General features: G+C 41.6%; 1 protein-coding gene across 3 annotated transcripts in view; it reads right to left on the reverse strand.

The window, feature by feature from the left end:
- Window positions 1–2527: 2527 nt before the first annotated feature.
- Window positions 2528–20591, reverse strand: part of LOC137974377 (terminal uridylyltransferase 4-like) — a 31929-nt gene continuing 13865 nt past the window's right edge. The window contains exons 15-24 of one of the 3 annotated variants that reach the window (XM_068821324.1): window positions 19778–20189; window positions 18381–18559; window positions 16132–16218; window positions 15199–15299; window positions 12694–12942; window positions 11463–11654; window positions 8663–8840; window positions 6586–8255; window positions 5993–6082; window positions 2528–4631 (exon numbers count right to left, since the gene is read on the reverse strand). In XM_068821324.1, coding sequence (XP_068677425.1) covers window positions 2925–4631; window positions 5993–6082; window positions 6586–8255; window positions 8663–8840; window positions 11463–11654; window positions 12694–12942; window positions 15199–15299; window positions 16132–16218; window positions 18381–18559; window positions 19778–20189 — 4865 coding nt within the window. In that variant the 3' untranslated portion in view covers window positions 2528–2924. Of the gene's footprint in view, window positions 4632–5992; window positions 6083–6420; window positions 8256–8662; window positions 8841–11462; window positions 11655–12693; window positions 12943–15198; window positions 15300–16131; window positions 16219–18380; window positions 18560–19777; window positions 20190–20591 lie in introns of all 3 variants that reach the window. The other 2 variants (XM_068821325.1, XM_068821322.1) reach the window with 2 other exon arrangements.

A 20591-nucleotide genomic window follows, 5' to 3' on the forward strand; every position in this document is an offset into this window, starting at 1 on the left:
TCAGTGACACCACTTAGAAAATTCCTTTCAAAATTTCCCCACAAAATTTTTCCTTTAACGGATTACACCAAGAGTGAATTAGGTAAGAGTATTTATCTTTCAATTTGCGGTCTTGATCCCGTACAGTCACTAATGGACTTATTTTTTGACACACTTTTACGCGCGGAAACAAAGGGCTGCCACTAAAACCAATCAGAGAACCCCATGTCAAGCGTGACTGCTATTATTCCATGTTTTCAATCTCGAACCCAGGCTCTCTCTCTTCTCCTCCCTTGTCTCGACGACAAGGGAGAAGTAAGAGAGCCTGGGTTCGAGGTTGCCATGTTTTTTCATGGACATGTTAAGGGCCAGTTTCACGGTTTTGCGCATGTCCAAGCTTTGCGGCCAGCAATTGTAAATTTAACGGTTTCTTACTGAACCAGATGGCGTTCATATTAAAGCAAATACACTGAACGACTGAGGCCCAAATTTGGTTGAAGATACGACGGGTTTACACAGAAAATATCAAATTTAGTTTTGACCATCGAATTTACTGTGCGGATCGAACCTTTTATTCTACGCACGTCGCATGCTGTAGGTTAATAACAAAGGAAATGATTGCAAAAGTAGTTCCAATGAGCAAATTCCACTTCAATGGCATTGTTTCCGTATCCTGCATGAGTGCTTTCGATTGTTTCAACAACAATGGAATTAAATGAGCTGACGTGACAGTTTGCCCATGCGCAGAGACGCGAAACTCTCCCTTTAACTAATTTTCGCGGGAAAGAGTATTCTAAAAATAAACTTATTTGTGACTGTGCGGGAGGGCCCACCCATGCCATAAAAACACTCTTATCTATAATTCACTCTTGGTTACAGCCAGCACATTTTGCGGAGCGACGACAGAGTAATCGATGTAAACGCGAGAAGCTAAGCTACAGAGGAGGTAAAATCTACCCCTATATGCAGAATGAACTTTAGTTTATTTCTTCACCGCCCTCTAGGAAACAAGATAAGAAGGTCAAATTTCGGGATTTGTAAAGGAATGGGGTGAAATAAATAAATTAAGAGTTGTACGCCCTGAAATCATGTGAAATGGCTGAATTTTAACTACGCCGAGATGCAGTTAATTTCAGATAGCGATACTGTCGTCGCTCCTTAAGTGAACTCATGTAAAATGTAAGTGCTTTCTTTATAGTGGAAGTGAACTTAGCTATCAAGCTGTAGTTCACAGGTACTCCACTTTCAATAATTGCAAATAAACGATTCAAACTTAACACGAACACGATTAAGAACCCCAACTGGCTGGAGGCAACCAGTTAACTATTTACAAAGGGTGGTGGAGTTGAATCCGGAACAACTGGAAACAAATCCAAACCAGAGGTTAGAACGGGATTTGAACCCTGGGCAGCCGCATGCAAACCAAACGCCCTAACCACTGGACCACACCGTCTCCCTAGGAATGTGCCTAGGGAGACCACAGGAGTTATCTTTATATAGCTATGCAAACCAACCGCCCATTACCCAAGAGTAAGAATCTGGTATCAGATTTGTCCCCAACAGCGTCAGAAACGTGTCTATTTTTTAACCAGGTTTTGCAGGATAATAAACAAACGGCTACCTGAATATATCCAATTCAAATCTCCCGGGGTTAAGATTCTTTGTGTCTTGTATTTGCATTATAATGTATCATTCACATTTAAATGATATGGAAATACCTGGAGCAAGACGTTTCATCCCCAAAGGGATTAATCAGTAGCATAAATGGGTAAAAAAAAAAGTAACTCCAACTTGGTTTCAGAGTAGTCACTTTTCTGACGCTGATGGGAGCTTGGCCAATTTGGGAAGATCTTACTCTTGAGTGATGTCCTCTAATGCAAACATGATTTTGGTTTTACAGGGTGCCAAGCAGAGTAAAGAACAAAATAACTAAGGAAACAGGAAATTTGCTCTAAAAAATAGGAAATTGTAAATAAAAAAAGGAAGATGAAAACAGGATATCCTACAAGACCTCAGACAAAAACGTGAGACTCTAGCGACACTCGAAGCTTCCAAGGTATACCCCGTTCTCAAAGGAAAGAAAGGAAAGTGTACCTTTGCATTTTGAACACACCATAGACAAAAAACTAGGAAAGGTTGGAGCAAAAAGGACGGGCTTAGAATGATAGGAAAACGAAGGAACTTGACACCCTGACTTTTCCCATAGAATTGCTATTTAACCTTTAACAAGAGCCATACACCACAAAGCTGTTAGTGAGCAGACAGCTCGTGGGCAAAGAGAGGTCTCGGTACAAGCAGATGTCATATCTGGTAGAAAGTGGTTTCCTAGAAAGATTTTCACGGTATCGAAAAAGGGACGAAGGAAAAAAGATGACAGCGAAACTGTTGCAAGTAATGGGGTTTTCCTGGTTGTATAATTTGATCTGCTCGAACTAAGTCCTCCAAGCACTTGGTCAGCTGCAGAGGCGCGGTAAGGGAAGTAATTTGCCATGGCTCTTGGAGGGAATAACGAAGAAGTAAACCAGAAAAAAAAGTTTTCAACGCCGCCGCCGCCTAACCTCTATTAAAAAAGAACCATTAAAAAAATTAACCAAAATAAACGTGAACACTGAACTGAAGATGTAAGCTTTTTTGAGCCATGGAAAGCAACCGGAAGTGAATTTGACACATTCACGGGTAGTGTATTCCTCACATTTTCAAGCAAACCCTCCCTATAAGGGTAAAAGAAAAAAAAAACCCTACTTCCGGTTACACCCTACACCGCTCTCAAAAGCCTACGGTGAAGCTTTGCTTCTGAACGACTGGGTAAGTTCGAATTCTCAGGAGGCACTAGAAGAAAACCTACTTTAACGTTTGTCCAACAAACACTCAGTTCCAATAAGGTTACTGCATTTTTGTGGGGCGTGACTCGTTTACTTAACGGCAGCGACCCTCTAATTGAACCACTAATTCCGCTTTGGGGAACGTTCCTCCTGCGTGCTGTTGTTTACTTTTCTGGAATCGCCTCCTTCACTTGCTGGTTCCCAGCGCTGGTTCGAGGATCGGTGTGGTCTCCGTCTCCTGCTGCCCTTGTTGGAAACTCCCGGGGAATTGCCGGAACTCCTCGGACCTCCGGCCTGATTGTTTCCTGCCGGATTCTTTTTATCCTCAGCGTTTGATCGTGGTGAAGTTCCTTGATTTTTGGGAAGAGAAGGTGCCTTAGACCCCGTCACTCGTTCAGCACTCTGAGGCTCTCCTTTAACTCTTTCTTGCAATTCAGCTCTTGGCTTTTTACCCTCCCGAGAATCCTTCAAAGCCTCCGCCTTTAAAGCGTAGTTTTCCTGATGCCTGAGCTGTGGATCATCCCCTTTCTTTGGGCCGCCACCTGCCGACTTCACGTCTGGCTTTTTCGGACCACATTCATATTTAGAACCTTTAAAGTCATCAAAACCCTTTTGATGCTCGCGTTGCTGACTAATCTTTTTCTTTGGGGGCGTTTTTCCCAGCTTCCTTGGAGCACTTTCTCCTCTGGGACTTTTCAGGTCGTCATAACTGTTTCGATGCCAGAGTTGTTTATCTTTCCCTTTCTTTGGACTTTCACCTGAAGTCTTTTCCTCCGATTTCCCTGGGGTACTTTGCTTTTTGGAACCGTCAAAGTCGCTGTAACTCTTTTGTTTCTCTTTGCTTGGGAAATCGCTAGGACTCTTCTCCTCTGGTCTCTCGGAATTACTACCATTTTTGGAACTCTTGTTTTTGCTGGCTTGTTCACCCCGCCTTGTTTGTTTTTGTTTTACAGGTTCTTCGGGCATTCCTGTCTTGGCAGCTGTTGATTCAGTTGTGGAGCTTTCGCGCTGTTCTTCTTTGCCATGCAACATACCTGTTAATTTCTCATCCACCACATCCGTACGCCTTGCAGCGAGGGAAGGATCACACTTTTGGTGTTCTATAGACGCCACTCCATCGTTACCTTTAATCGACTTTGAGACACTCGTCTGAATTCCACCACCAGAACCTTCAAAGTCGCTGTAATTCTTCTGTTTTTCTTTCCTTGGGAAATCGCCAGGACACTTCTCCCCTGGACTTGCGGAATTATTGCCATTTTTGGAACTCTTGTTTTTTCTGGCTCGTCCACCCCGTCTTGGTTGTTTTTGTTTTACAGGTTCTTCGGGCATCTCTGTCTTGGCAGCTGGTGATTCAGTTGTTGAGCTTTCGTGCTGTTCTTCCTTGCCAACCAATATACCTGTTAATTTCTCATCCACATCCGTAGACCTTGTAGCAAAGGAAGGATCACACTTTTGGTGTTCTATAGACGCCACTCCATCATTACCTTTAATCGACTTTGAGACAATTGTCTGAATTCCACCACTTACATCCTCTTTCTCCTCAGCACACACTGCCTTGAATTCGCTGTCCTTGTCTGGACCGACCCAAGCTTCTCTTCTCACCGGCAGTTGGTCATCAGGTTTGTTATCAGGATGCACCAAAGCGCCCTTTTGCTCCAGGGTAGCATCTTCTGAGTCGGCAGATGTAATTTGGATAGCATCTTCCATTTCAGGCGAAGCACCTTCCTCCCACAAGCTCTTCACCTGGCTTAGTTTGGATAAAAGTTGATGTTCCTCAGGGGTTTCAGCCAGTTTTGGATCCTTTGGACCTAGGTGCTCAAGTTCCTCTGGCTAACAAAAGAGTAAACGTTGAGTTAAGTCACAGGGATCCATATATAGATGTTATTGAACTAGTGTGACAGCACGCTAAGCACCGATCACTTTGAAAAATTTAACTGTTGTGTTCACAATGGCTAATGACAATAACGATGTTTGAAACATGTTCCATAAGCTCAAAAACGTAGATGACAGATGTATTTTGTCGATGTTGACTCGGGGATACTCGGAAAAAAGTCCGAGTGCTCCTTTGCAGGAGTCGAACCTACACGAACTTCAGATTGCTAGTTCAGATGTCCTACCACTGAGCTATAAGAGACTCAGAGGAGCTAGGCCATTAAACTAGGTTCAGATGACAATTGTCTGTTGATGACTCGGGAATTCTCGGAAAAAATCCGAGTGCTCCTTTGCAGTAGTCGATCACCCTAAACCCTTCCGATTACTACTTCGGATTCTTTACCACTGGGCTATAGGAGACTCGTGGGAGATCGGCCATTCAACTAGGTTCCGATGACAATTGTCCATTGGTGACTCGGGGATACTTGGAGAAAATCCAAGCGCTCCTTTGTAGGAGTTGAACCTACGATCTTCCCATTACTAGTTCGGACGCAATGGACAACTGTCCCGCTACACTGCTAGGACTGGAATTGTCGAAATGGTGCATTGCGTAGTTTTGTTTTAAGCCCCGTCTACACGCGCAATTTTTATTTGTTCGTGTGGATGAGGAAATTTGGCCAATTTGTATGTGACAAATGCATTTGCTGAAAAGCTGGCGTGTTAGCTTTTGTGTGACAAATAAAAGTTGTCGCCTACGAAAACTTGCTCGTGTAGACGACTCCTCACATAAAATGTGGCCAATTCCTGCCTCTTAGTGAGCGCCTTTGGAGAACGACCAGGCTACCTTGCCTTCTCTCTGCTTGTTATGATATCTCTCACTTAATACAGGTGCTGTGATTGGTCAATTCTGCGGTCCATAATTCTACAGTACAGCCCGCTGTCGGCCGCTAGTTTTCTTTCCCGTGCCCCGGTTTGACCTCAGAGCTATAATAAATACCTTACGAACCTCGAATCCTCGTTTTCTTCCCGTTGATTTATGGCCCGCACGCTTGGGCCATAAATCAACGGAAAAAACTCGGTCAGTAACTTACAGTGCGGACCTCGAACTCGGTTAGTAAGAGGTATATCTCTGCTGTCCAAAGGCATTGCTGACCCGCTAAACTGTGAATTGTCAACAAATTATTTGTCGTGCTATCCACACGATCAAATGTACTTGCCAAGTTAAATTGTCACATAAAAATTGCTCGTGTAGAAGGGCCTTTAAAAATTATAGGGATACTTGCGCTATCAAGGTCAAAGGAACAACAACGTGACCATACCTTGTCTTCTTCTAAACTCATCTGAGCATTCTCAGTTTTCTTATACTCTTCTTCAGCCACCTTCACAAGGTTGATGAACTGTTCTCCTGTCTAAACAGGCAGAACACCACATTAGCCATACAGTTTTGAAAAAAAAAAAAAAAAAAGCATGAATACAAAGGTTTTCAATGAAATAATACAAACAGCACGACATAAGAAACAAGGTTGGTAACTAATAAGAAGGGCTTTGAAGCGAAATTGAGTTTCAACAAAATTTACTACTGACAAGGCCTAAAATGGTTGATAAGGAATGAAAGGTTCTCCCAGATCTTTGTAATGACCTGATCCTAAAGAAAATGAAGCTGAACTTAGTGAAAAACCTATTCCTAAGGAAAGACAGTATTGATTCAATACTGATAAAACCAGTATGGCCAATATGGTGAGCTGACCACGTGAGTTCCAATCAGATTCTGCGGAAGAGGTTGCTGGTACTGCACTGGGGTCTGGGGCATAAGCGGGGGAGGTGATCCAAGTCCAGGCGGCCTTTCAGGAGAATGGGGAAACCTAAGCTGTTGAGCCATCGGATGGGGAGATACGGCCACTTGGGGACTGACCATGTGAGCTCCAATCAGATTCTGCGGAAGAGGTTGCTGGTACTGCACTGGGGTCTGGGGCATAAGCGGGGGAGGTGATCCAAGTCCAGGCGGCCTTTCAGGAGAATGGGGAAACCTGAGCTGTTGAGCCATTGGATGGGGAGATACGGCCACTTGGGGACTGCCACGTATCAAAGGTTGGGGCGATCCCATGATGACCCTTGGTGTTCCAACGAGACCACCTTGGGTCAAGTGGTGATGCATCAACTGTCCCGGTGATCCAGAGGTAGATGCTGGTAAACCAGAGAAGCTGGCATGAGGAAGGGGCAGTTGACCCTCAAACTGAGCATTCCTTTCTCCTGAAGATGGGGTGGTTCTGCCAACTGGCCACATCACATTTCTACTAATGGTCGGAGGGTTCTTGGGGGTTGTTTCGAAGTTGTGTTCTGGTGACTGCTGTCCATGAGCTGGAGAGCTTGCAAGCCCAGGTGGCAAATTATCTGAATGTCCTCTAACCTTCTTCGAGTTTGCATCAACTTGAGGATCTGGTGTTAGAGGATAAGGAACTAATGACCGCACAACTGGCGAAAAATGTCTGATCATCATCAGGGCGTGTTGCTGTTGCAGCCACATTTGATTAGGAGAACCAACAAAATGACCACTTGGGGCGTTAAACACAGCAGGATGGTGCCGAGGAGGTGTTTGGGGAGAAATGGGGTTCCCCTCAAAATAACCCACTGTTGGTCTACTTTCTGTGGGTGTTGCTGACACACTTGATGGCATTGTAATAGGCGAGCCCGAAGCATGAGGCACTGTCCTAGGGCCATCTTGCAGGTAAAATCCAGGAGGTGGATTTACGCGTTGGGAAGGATTAGGAAGAGAGTGTGCTCTTTGAGTACGTACAGGAGAAACACTGGGAGAAACAACTGGTTCTTCAGCCTCCTTTGAAGCTAAAGGAGTTGACACAATCGGTAATACAGCCTGTGGAAGAGTGCTGCTTGGATAAAGAATCGCCTCTTCTTGTTGACTAACAGTCACAGTCACGTTGACTGACTTTGGATCGACATTGTTGTTAACCTGTGTCAGTGTATCAGATGAAGGGGCTCCACTAGCATTTACCGAGTTAGCGCTCATCCCTGCACTGCTCTGTTCTCCTTTCAATGGAGATGGGACGAACTGAGGCCCTGGTTCTGAACTGGATATATCATTCACGCCTGCTTGTGGGAGTGGAGGAACGTTTGTAGATTGTTGTCCTGTAGGTTGGGGTGTTCTATTTACAGTATTGTTGTCTTGTCCCTGCCTGGGGGGAGTTGATGCAGACCTTTCGCGAGAAGGTCCAGCACTAAAAGGCTTGCTGCTTAAGACAGGTGTCTCTGTAGGCTCTACTTGTCGCGCTTTTCTCTCTTCTTCTTCTTCTTTCAATCGTTCGGCTCTTTTGTTGGATTTGGAACGAGGACAATCCTTGGCAATGTGCCCTATTTTGCCACAGACTCGGCAGTTCCGGTCATTTGGTGCCTCGTAGCCATCGGTTAGGAAGTACACATCAAAAAAATACTGCTGTGCGAATGCAATCGGTATGTCATAGCGAGGAAACCCAAAGCGCTCGCGTCCTTTGATAAAAGCAGTCATGATGTAAGTGGCCATCTTTCTTGTCACTCCAGCACCCAAATTATGATCAAGATTAAAGGGATCTGTAAAAAACAGAAATGATGTTCCGAATTGAGAGAATTGGAATATGTGCAGATGGTCATTATTATGATAAAATGTTTACTACTAAGACTAAGGCTTTATGTTAGTTTTCGCAATCCCAGACTCGCATTTGATTAGCCATGAGACTTTCATTGGATCATTGATCAATCAGAAGGCTTGGTTTGTTACCACTTTTTGTACCGAATTACGTCTTTTCTGGACTGTGTTACCTGGAAACTGCATTTCCCTTAGCCAACCAAAAAAATTAAAAAAAAATTTCCATTATTAATTAATTAATTAATAGAATGAAAAAAGAGCACCAGTAAGAACACTTGTCATAACAACTATTGGTGAACTTGAAGCTTACCACGACTAAAGACACGAAAAAACGTCAAGGACAACCCCTTACCCTCAATTGCAAACACATGTTTGGTCCACATCTTCTCAAACTTCGTCAGTTTCTTTGTCCCTCTGCAGCAGACAACATCATGTTCGAAGTCAAAAACTTCGGTATAATACTTCAAAAAGTCAATCCAAAGCAATCCTGCACTCATTCTATTCCTCTCTTTCGGTTTCCATAGGCTATTCTGGGAAGCAAAAACATTCATAAGGTAACAAGTCACTTTTCCTAGAAAATAGAATTTGAGTTGCTACGTTTTTATCAAGAGAATAGGAAGCTTACGCAAGGACAACGCCAATGAGAACGTTGTCTAAAAATATTGTTTCCCGTTGTCACAATTTCGTGATAACTTTATTTTAAGGGCGTGTATCAACAATTGGTATGAACAGTGTGGTTGTTTGGAAAAAAAAAAAAAGTTTCATCAGGTTCTCACACATAAGCATAAATTCGTTCAATAGGCCATTTCCGAGTTCATGTCTGCCTCCTCTTCAAAGCGAGTCTAAGTGCGAAGTTTTTCTTCTGAAAATTAGTTTTCATTCATATGTAAACTAGAACTAATTCCCATCACAAAAACTTCGCACTTAGACTCGCTTTGAAGACGAGGCTGACATGAACTCGGAAATGGCCTATTCACGTCGTTGTCAGGACTAGGACATCCAAGAAATGTACCAAAATGCAAAATACACGTGCAGGACGTGCAGAGTCTTTGTTTTTGTTCAATAACCTCATTGTTTTGTGGTGTTCTAGTATCCGTCGTCCTTGCGTAAGCTCCCTAAAGCCCCATTCACATGGACGCAACATTGTAACATCTTGCACCTAGTTTGAAACTGGTCAAACTTTTGAGCCAACAATTCCCAAGATTTCTTTTGTTCTCTGAACGGCGAAACGTAGAGCAACAATGTTGGGTCCCTTTGCACAGCTCTTCCAACATCGTTGGGGCCACGCACGTGGATTACGTTTGGTCTCCACGGAGATAGTAATGCATTAACATGTTGAAAACAAGATGGCAACCGAATTTTGTAAGTTTACAATGTCTTATGGGTCGTTTCCTTCCCATAATACACTGCACATCCTTACACTGTTAGCAGTTGTAGCGTCTGTTTGCACACAACTCCAAACACCATCCAACGTCTGCAGAACCAACAAATCCCAACAATGCAGGGAGTTCTTGCGTCCGTTTGAACGCGGCTTAGTAGGGAAGATATCGTTGACGTCACCTATAGTCATTAATGTGCCAACCAGAGCCTCATTGGCTGTCGAAACAAAGGGTCTTTTGTTCCTGCGGTTGGACATTTCAATAACAAAAGCAATATTTGTAAACAGATAATCTTCCCTATATGAGGTATGAGAGCAGATCCCCCACATTTAACACTATTCCAACGAAAATTATTTGAAATCTATTGTTAGTTTTGTGTGATAGTGCGTGCTTATTTCAAAGATGACCCCCTATTGTCAGTTGGTGTGAAAGAGGGTCGGTTGATTAATGGAACAAGAAATAAGAATACATTTTCAATAGAGCGATTTTCGTATGACCTTGAAAGACTGTTTCACGGACCAATGTTTGGCAAGATTAAAACAAAGCTTCTCCTTATTCCCGCCAAGGAAACTCCTAATATGGCCAGTAGACAGTTCGATTGCCCAATCACATTACTGCATTTAAAATAATGTCAAAGCGAGATGCCGATCGCTTTCCAGAAAGTTCCATGGAGAGACGAAGTTGTTTGTATCCGTGTTCGCTAAGCCAATGAAAATTTGCGCACGTTTGGTTTTGTTCGATAAACCAATTAAATGCTTTGCATTTTTGTTTACGTTGTAATTGTTGTTTTTTTTAATATGAAAATCGCTTCATCATAGGTGACACAGATTCGCTGGTTTCTTTCATGTTTTCTTGTTTCAACAAAAGTTAGCCGTAAAAGCGCTGAGGTATTTTTGAAAAAAAACTGTCAGAATTGAGCGAATTACGATCTTCTGGGTGAGTGTAGTCCTGAAAAGGACTGTGTTTAGAATGACATTGACTGATGTTTTGACAACCTCAGCGAAAGTCTTAACTATGAAGTCAACGCTTCGAAATTGCATTGCATAAATATGCTGTTCCGTATAATCCCTGGGGAATTTGCTTTAAACAATTTAAAACCTTTCAGAGAATATATGAGTTCATTTGTATTTTGGTCCCAAATGATCCCCAGTTTTTCCGCCTAATATTTGGCTGATTATTGAAACGAAAAAGCTTAAATTTGAAAGGGCAACTAAGTTTGAAGTTAACTTGCGCATAGCACAATGCTTTCACAAAGAAAATTTCTATGTTAATATAGGAAAAGGTTAACAATTATGTTACCACAGATATCTTTCCATGGGAGAAACCCTGTAGCTTTCCAGACACGGTCTGTGATTGGAGAACGAAACAATAGATATAACAACAGAAACAATGCACCTAGCCTTGATAGAGCGAGCTTCAATCGAGTGTCGTAAAACCGAAACCAAAGTAATTACTTTGGCCAATCAAAAAGGACGGACACAATCCAGTAAACCAATCAAAACTCGAAGTAATTATACGTAGCCGACACAAAGCGCGGGAAAATGTGCACGCGCAAGCCACGGTTGGTTTTGCTTTCACTTCTGATTGGTTGAAAAAAATGGCGCAAGAAATTTGAACCAATCACTGATTGAAGCAATGTAAAACCAAGGCAATTTGCTAATTACTTTCGACACTCAATTGAAAACCGCTCTCACAAAAGAAGCTACAAATTATAGGGAGCAATGAAAATTAGTAATCAGGAATAGGTACAAGATTACTCCTCCCAGGACGTACAATTTTATTCAGGTCACTGCAAAACCAGCAGTTCCAATCATCAACTATTTTCTCAGGCCGCTTCTCTTCTGTGTGCAGTGACTGCAGTACTGGAATGACAGGGGGTTGGCATTGCTGAAGGTAATGCAGCAACATGAGAATGTATGCATACGAGGACAAGCTTCCTTTGGAGGCATCTCCAATGTCACACACCTAAAGATGAAACAGAAGTGGAAGATTCAAAATCATTTTACGAGAAAAATAATAGTGCCACTGACGATGATGATGATGATGTTGATGATGATGAGGATGATAATGATGATGGTGATGATGACGACAACGACGATGATGGTGATGATGATGACGATGATGATGATGACGATGATGTTATGATGATGATGATGACGACAACGACGATGATGGTGATGATGATGATGATGATGACGGTGATGTTATGATGATGATGACGACAACGACGATGATGGTGATGATGATGATGATGATGACGGTGATGTTATGATGATGATGACGACAACGACGATGATGGTGATGATGATGATGATGATGACCGTGATGTTATGATGATGATGACGACAACGACGATGATGGTGATGATGATGATGATGATGATTACTCGTTACTTCCGTCTGTGAAACGTTTGCAAGATACAAAATACCTATTACCAGAAATTTGAAGCTTTCATTTCGAGGAGCTCGAGTTTGTTTATTTTACCCGGTATTTTTCAATTTATTCGTGTGCTATAACTAACTTGAAATATTGAAAGAGTTTGATCAAAAGGAAAGTTATGTCAAAGACTCAATAGATTAGGAATGCGATGTGTGTATGCACAGATAATATAATATGCAGTAAGAGAGTTTGGGGCATCCAGACCTGCAAACTTAAGAAGCTGTATTCACACAATAATCTTCAACTCTCAAAATTCAAAGGACCCAAGGTTCAATTTCCATTTCTGAATCTCAATGCAACAATGGAGTTAAATTTCCAAACCGGACACTGCACGCAGATTTTAAGGCTGAGCCTTGAGACCTTTATTGTAGTCAATTTCTTGACAACAACAACCATTTATCTCAAAATTTGTTACGTGAATCCTCTTCCAGGACCAATTAAGATATATTGGTTGACACAAGATTTCAGTGCTTCATTCCACACGAACGCCCTCGAAGCTACTCACATGGGTCTCTTCCTTAAAATAATGATAATCATGCAAGCTTCAGTATCAATTTAGACTAACCTTTGCAAATACTTTAACAGTGTATCCCAAGGTTGCGACACGCTCATCCAGTTTGGCATACGTAGCTAGCATGTCAGTGTTCTCCAGGGCGAGTGTATTGTAAAGGCTGATGTCCGCTTCACGTTTGCAGCTGCGCAGGTAAAATTTGACAATGGGTACCTTAGCAGTAGTGATAGCTAATACGCTGGCACAATCCTTATGCTTCTTAAGGAGCCGAGCAAGTTTTGTGATAACATCGACTGCATCGACCTAAAACGGAGGAATGAAAGAGACAGTGTTTGACACGTTTGACTTTCTGATAAAATTACTGTTATACCAAAGAGAATATTTAACTCACTGTAATATTATTGTTTTATTATATAGATATTGATGAAATACCAGGATTTCTCCTTTTACTAAAAAATCATATCTTCACCGCGCGCAGTGAACATATCATTTTTATCTTTCACATGTGAGGATATAGGTGTTGTCATAGTAACCAACACGATTAGCCAATAAGATACCTTTGTGCTTTAATATAATTATTCTTGACTACATTAACATTTTTATTGCAAAATTTGACATTATCATGATTTGTTTTTCATAACTTTCATATCTTGTTTCATGTTACACAACATGCGTGTTTTATCGGTTGGTGACCACTTTTTCATCATTTGGGAAATAAATAAAACGAGTTGTTTTAAATCTAGACATTTCATCGATATCTATAAAATAAACTGAACATTACATGGCCGCTTGGGGATACGAATTTTATATTCTCGTGCTGAAAGTATCTCTCACTGCATATCTCGAAGATAAAATTCGTATCCCCGCGCGGCCATGTAATATCCTCTATTTATTATATAGATACTGATGAAATACCAGGATTTCTCCTTTTACTAAAAAATCATATCTTCACCGCGCGCAGTGAACGTATCATTTTTATCTTTCACATGTGAGGATATAGCCGTCGCCATGGTAACGAAAACAATTAGCCAATCAAACGCGAGCTTCCTCTTCATTGTACGATACTTTTGTGCTTTAATATAATTCTTCTCTACTACATTAACATTTTTTATTGCAAATTTTACATTATCATGATTCGTTTTTCATAACTTTCACATCTTGTTTCATGTTACACAACATGCGTGTTTTAGTGGTTGGTGAACACTTTTTCGTCATTTCGAAAATGAATAAAACAAGTTGTTTTAAATCTAGACATTTCATCAATATCTACATAATAAACTCGTGCTGAAAGTATCTCTCACGAGTGAGCGAAGCGAACGAGTGAGAGATACTTTCAGCACTCGAAGATAAAATTCATATCCCCGCGCGGCCATGTAATATCCTCTATTTTAATTATCATCATCATTGTCATCATTATCATTTTTATTATCATCATCATCATCGTCGTCATCATCATCATCATTAACATCGTCACCATCGTCGTCGTCATCATCATCATCATCATCATCATCATCAACAACGTCGTCATCATCATTAACATCGTCATCGTCATCATCGTCGTCGTCGTCATCATCATCATCATAATCAATATCATCATCATCGTCGTCATCATCGTCATTAATATTATCATCATTATCGTCAACATCATCACCATCAGTAAACAGCAAAGAAACCGTCTATCCATTCACACTCGTCTTGTCCCAGGAACACAATAGGGACCTTCCGTACTGAGTATGCGCATGAGGTTTGAAGTCGAGGCCATTATTTTTCGAAGTGCGCATGCTTAGAACAGAAAACTCGTACTTGTCCTCCGATCTAAAGGTCCCTAAGGTCATTGATAAGACTTTCAAAACCTAGAGAGCATGTCATTACTTGTAATCTTAAACCAGGGTTTTCGAAAGTTTTCTAAAGTAGCGGACAAGTTTCTAAAAGCAGCAGACGAGACATTTTTTGGTGCCGCAAGGCGCCTTGCAATCGCCGCAGGCGCGAGCTTCCTTTGTACCTAGGAGAGTCTGGGGGCATGTCCCCACAAGAAATTTTTAAAATAGAACACCCAGAAACGCTGTTCCCAAGAAGCAGTTTCCCAGGCAAAGCTGGAATTCACTCAAATTCTCTTTAAAAAGTAAGTAAAAAAATAAAACAAACCCCTCAAATGTTAGCATCAAAGTACTGGACATGGAATGGGAAGCGACAAGACGAAACGTCCGGCCTCCAGCATCAAACGAAAACCTTCTTAAACCCTTGGCAACAGACCAATTTCGATGTATTAAAATTCAGTCCGAAACAAAAGGCATCATCTCGAGACTCTGGGGAATAAATATAAGGATTTGTATGAGTTTATTCCCCAGAGCCTCGAGATGGTGCCTTTTGTTTCGGACTGAATTTTAATATATCGAAATTGGTCTATTGGGCTCACATCCTGTCACAGCGCTTCGCACGTCGGCACCCGAACCAACAACACACGAAGGTCATATGCAGAGGAAAGGCCAACGTGGGAAATGCCATTAATTTTGGGTTTAAAGGATGGATCCCAATGAGATAAAAAAAGGAGAAATTCACCTCTTCTCTCACGTGATTCTCCAGTGTCATGCAGATGTCAATATCACTGTTTCGAAACCCAAAGCCATTCTTGGATGAACCAAACAGGTACAGTCTTGCATCTAGAAAAAGACAGCACAAGCAATAATGGAGCGAAAACCTCCCTTCGTCAGCGGTGGCTCAGTCCAACTGACACATTGATCTTGCAAAGAGAAATGCACTTTCTTTATATATAATACTATATTTGCAATTCCAGCAGTTGGATATGAAGACTGAATAATTTTACATACGTCAAGTAAGTGGTTTACAGTGTTCGCATCAGTGGGGTATCATAGCTTTGTATAAATGTACTACACCTAAAGTTTGTAAGTAAACACTACATACAAATCTCCAACTTATATTCGATGTTCACTTTGAGTCTATGACAACTCGTGGATTTTAAGAGGACTTAACCCAGAATGAGAACCAATCAAACTTCAAACATGGACTGAGTGTTCAGGTGTGCGAACAAGTTTATATATTCGATACACGGACATGTTAATCGAAGGAGGAGCCACAATATAAAACAGTGTTGCGACAAATGAACCAACACTGCATAGATTGCTAAGACTCAGGAAAACATAAAGTATCAAAATATCTGTCTTTACAAACATTCGCTTGGTAATCAGATGTACCAACCGATGACCCTAACCAACTCTTTCTTTTTGCAGTTATAAGGCTCTCCTTGGCATACTAATAACGATAAATGACCTCAGCAATATCTTTGATATTGAACTTAGCACGAAAACAAGCTTCGTTGTATTTTTGGCCATCTGTTCATAGGCTGCATAACAGGCGCTATTTTTGGCGATTCTTAACCGAGTGAGGGCGATCGCTTGTTATGCAGGCTATTTATTCATTACGTTTTTACATTCAAACAACAAAATTTATCACAACGGTGGCCAGGATACAAACCTGGAAATATTTCGTGAATATAGCCTTCCAAATTCTTTAAAACCCTCTCTCTGTACGCCACTTCTTCTTTGTCAAACTCAAAATCAGCTGAAAAGCAAATTGAAGATAAAACTTTTAGATGCTCAAGGCTCGAATGACTGAAATTGTTGAAATGGAGCACTCTTGCAAGTTAAGCGTGGAAGTGTGGAAGATGGTGTATATTAATCTCTTCAAAAAAATTGGAAAAACTTCCATTCCCAAGTAAACACCAAAACTACAAAAGTACATTTCTTCATCAATTTACCATTGTTAACCGTATCGCCTTGTCAATTACAATATTATTGATACAAAAGATAATTGAGTCACACACTTAACCCTTAACATTGGCAAAGTCAGTGATAGAAGACTGTGTACGAGACATTGATGCTTGAATGACAGTCAGCATGCTCAAAATGAATAGGGGCAAGACAGACCTAATTGTCCTGAATGCCGTCATCGCCTACTTCCGCCCCTGACCTCAATTTCAGTCTGTGATGAGGCGATTTGCAAGTCATCACCAGTTAGAAATATCGGAGTTCTTTATGATACATCTATGTCTATGGAACATCATGTCACAGCCATGTGTAAGGCAGGTTTCTATCACCTTCGAAACATTAGCCGCATAAGGAAATTCATCAGGTACAAACTTTAAAATGCACAAGCAGAGCCAGTGCTTTGTTCATAGAATGCTATTTTTTCAGTGGGTTTCTCGTTGAAGTTGCCGTCGTAGATCTTAAGGGCCTACTGACGTATTTTTGGGGTGCGTTGCTAAGGATGTAATAGTTAACTAATTTGAGAGAATTTGGCATTATTTTGGTCAGTTTCTAACTTTTGTAAACCAATGACCCTAAATAAAAGAAAACTCTAAATTTGTCTACGTGCTACACAATTTTGGTATTTAATCAGTGGTTTCATAATTTGTATTCGTTTTTGCATCCAGCCAAGCATGGTTATCTTTTTATTTTGAAAAATGTTCTTTTTAGAGAGATAAACGATACTGAAATATCCATAAAATTTTCAAAAAAGATGATTTGAAAAAATCAATGCTTACCTATATTCTGTATTTGGAGGTGAAACGTGCCATATGAAAAAAACATTAATTCAGTTTAAAGACCGCCGGAAATTTAGGTTTTTTCTCAAACCGGAAGTCAGTTCGTTTACGCATGCGCAGTTGATCTGAGAACGAGCGCGAGAAAGGGCGAGGAAAAATCTTGGATGGAAACAACAGTTCGTCCGGTAATTTTTGCTTGTGGGTGGGTTTTCTGGTCAGCTCACTATATGATGACGTCAGTCACCGGAAGTAACATTTCACTTCCCTAGCAACGCTCGGAAAATCCGTCCGTGGGCCCTTAAGGACGTTCGCACCAATTGTTTCTGCGCATCCTTACTGCGCACGCAAATGCACTCGCCACGTCATACACGAGCGCGCGCGCTAAGTACTAAAATAAGAAATGATAAGGCAAACGGCCATTGCTATAGCTTTGCCTTGATTTAACGGTCTTGGACGTTCGGTGACCCCTATTTTTCTTTCCAGAAACGGACTTTATTTACAATTATCTCCACGTTGTCCAAAAATGAACAAAAAATCAATGTGGGAAGTTAAAAAAATTTCAAGATTTCTGCTCACGGGACATCGAATCCTGCCACCTTGCGGCTGCAAGGCGCATGAAACTGTGGTCGCTAAACGCGAACTTGATCTTTAAGGACCATCACCAGTTGACTAAATTCACTTAATAAGTCCACTTAAACAATATTTGGCAGAGAAGATTTCACTTCAAAGATTTAATTGCAATATATTTGGGTTTACAGACACTGGCCTTATTCGCTAACGAAGCCCGATTTTGTCACATTTTGGGTGTTTTTCCGGGCATGTTCTCTCCAAAACGAAGTCGGTGACCCCCCATTTTTTTTACATTTCTGACATAACTAACTCATCATCTTACAGTGGTAAACGTTTCAGAAAAAAATCAATGTTGAAAAATTTTCGCGCGAACCTCCTTAAGGCACATATTCCGAATTAAGCTACTTAATGGCGAAAGGGTAGTGTTAAGACCATTTCGACACTTCACTTTTGTTGCCGTCGTAGAATTTAAGGCCCCTGTTCCCAATTATTAGTTAAGCTACTTAGCGGTGAAAGGGTAGTGTTTACACCAGCTCGGCTCCTGCTCCTGGGTAGTGTCTACACCAGTCTGACATTCAACTTTTTTACAGAAAAGTTGAGCACCACATACCTCTGCACGTCGTGCAAACGTAATCCAACAAGGCACCAAACTCTGCTGTAATTGGAGGCAGTTTTTTCAGAGATGGTTTCCTCAAATCTGGGCAACTTTCTTTGACATGTCCATCCTCTTTACAATAGCAGCAAGTCTTTATCGGACGACTGTTTCCCCTGAAAACCTGTGCATCAAACCTGTTTACAGGTTGTCACCATGTCGGAGAAAAACAATACGTTACAGGGGTATGACGATACAGAAAAAAAAAGTTGTTACTGTTTTCAATTCGGCAGTTGTACCATTTCACGCCAGGCCGGTGCAGTATGCCTTAAGTACAGGAAAACTGTTTCTTTTCCTCTTAATGTCTTGCAAATGCCAAAGCTGTTTACTACTTGTGTTTCAGTTGGAAAAACTGACAATAGCTTGCGTGGCAGTGTGGCAGTGTGGCCCAGTGGTTAGGGCGCTTGCCTTGAGATCCGGAGATCCCGAGTTCAAGACCCGCTCTGACACTCGTTGAATTTGTTCCTGGTTATCCCTGGTTCAACTTCCCAGCTGCACTTGTAAATAGCCGACTGGTTTGCCTCCGGCCAGTTGGGATTCTTAACAGTTGTTGTTGTTGTTGTGTTCTGTTGTTTCGTTGATTGTGTTTCATTGGCCCTGAAAAGCCCCTATGGAGAGCGGTCAATTAAGTATGTATGTATGTATTGTATTGTGAGCATGGCAATACAGTATAAATTGAACTGATATCAGTTCCGCAATGGCAATGGACGACCAGATACTGAAATGGTACAAATGATACCGAACAATCAACCTATATTTTGAGACCACAAGCTCAATTATTTGGGAGAAACAGAAAGCAAAAGAGAGATAAAAAATGTTTTACTCAAGCAGGCCTCAAAATACCACTCATTATGTACGTAAAAGCCCTGGCAAAAGGGTCGAACATTGATTCAACATACGTTCGATTTCGTTGAACGATGCTGAGCGATTTTGACTGCTGGGGTGGGGTGGGCAAACGGTTTCAACACATCTTCAACATTTGATTCAACTTCGATTCAACACGGTTGAAAGGGGGGGGGGGGGTGGGTGGTTGGTACACATCATCAACATTTGATTGAACAAAGCTTCACGAGAGGCCTGGTTTTTCAATCCCAGGTTACAGTCACGGTTCTTATTATGGATACGAACATGGATACGTCATCGAGAGACTGCTTAGTGCAAACGGCAAACGGTTTTGAAGCTGTTTTCCCGGGCCTTAATCACAAGTTTGCAACTTCAGAAAACAGGTTCGTGTTTTTCCCTAGCTTGCTTCATTGGTCTTGCACTTGAGTTTCAGCTGTTTGACTCATTCTTGATCATGCAGTCCAGTGTTCAAACCCTGAAACTGGTAATTATTTCCTTTCTCGTGCACTTACCTGTACTCAACCTCCTGCTCTGCAGTGATGTTTGTTCTGTCCTTATATCTGACAAGGCTATTCTTTTCTCTCAAATCAACACCTCCACCCGCGTCTCCCAGTATGCCTGGTTGTTTCTCGCTCTCAGATTCACTCAACGTTATTTCAATGTCCTCTCCAGTGTCATTCTGATCAAAGTTTTTCTTGCCTTGCTCTTGAGACGAAATCTCTTTCTGGGCGGAATCAACATCACAGTTCTCCATTGATTCTACAGGTATTTGCTTAGTTGTGTTATCCAAGTCATCCATTTCGAAAATTCCATCTTCACGGTTTTCAAGTTCTCGCTCCCTCTTGTTAACCTTCAAGTCTCTATTGTTTGATTTATTCTTTGTAAAGGTGTTTGCCTCAACACTCGGAACTTTTGAGAGTGACTCTGAAGAAACATAATATTACAGTTATAGGATAGACTTCTAGCCCCTGTTGTTGGTTTTGCTGGTGTTTATTCGCTGGATAGTGATTTATCTGGTGGATACCGCTACCCACCTTTTGAACAACCGAGGCCAGGTACGCAGCATGAATTTACCGCTCATTCCAGGTGATCTGGTGACGTAATTTGGACGACTGGGGAGAAAACTTTTAACGCCGTATCCCACAACCGCGCGCGGCCTTATTTTCGAATTCACCATGGCAGAGGCGAGGTTAGATCTCGTCGGGTCCACTTGAATGTTCATTCGGTAGCAGGAAATGTGGTAGACACGGAATGATCTGTTGAGTTTTGGCGATGGAAATACTGCAGGGAGTTCGGAAAAAACACCTAAGGCCGCGCGCGGTTGTG

The sequence above is a fragment of the Montipora foliosa genome, chromosome 10, assembly GCF_036669935.1.
Source record: "Montipora foliosa isolate CH-2021 chromosome 10, ASM3666993v2, whole genome shotgun sequence".
Taxonomy (NCBI): Eukaryota; Metazoa; Cnidaria; class Anthozoa; order Scleractinia; family Acroporidae; genus Montipora; species Montipora foliosa.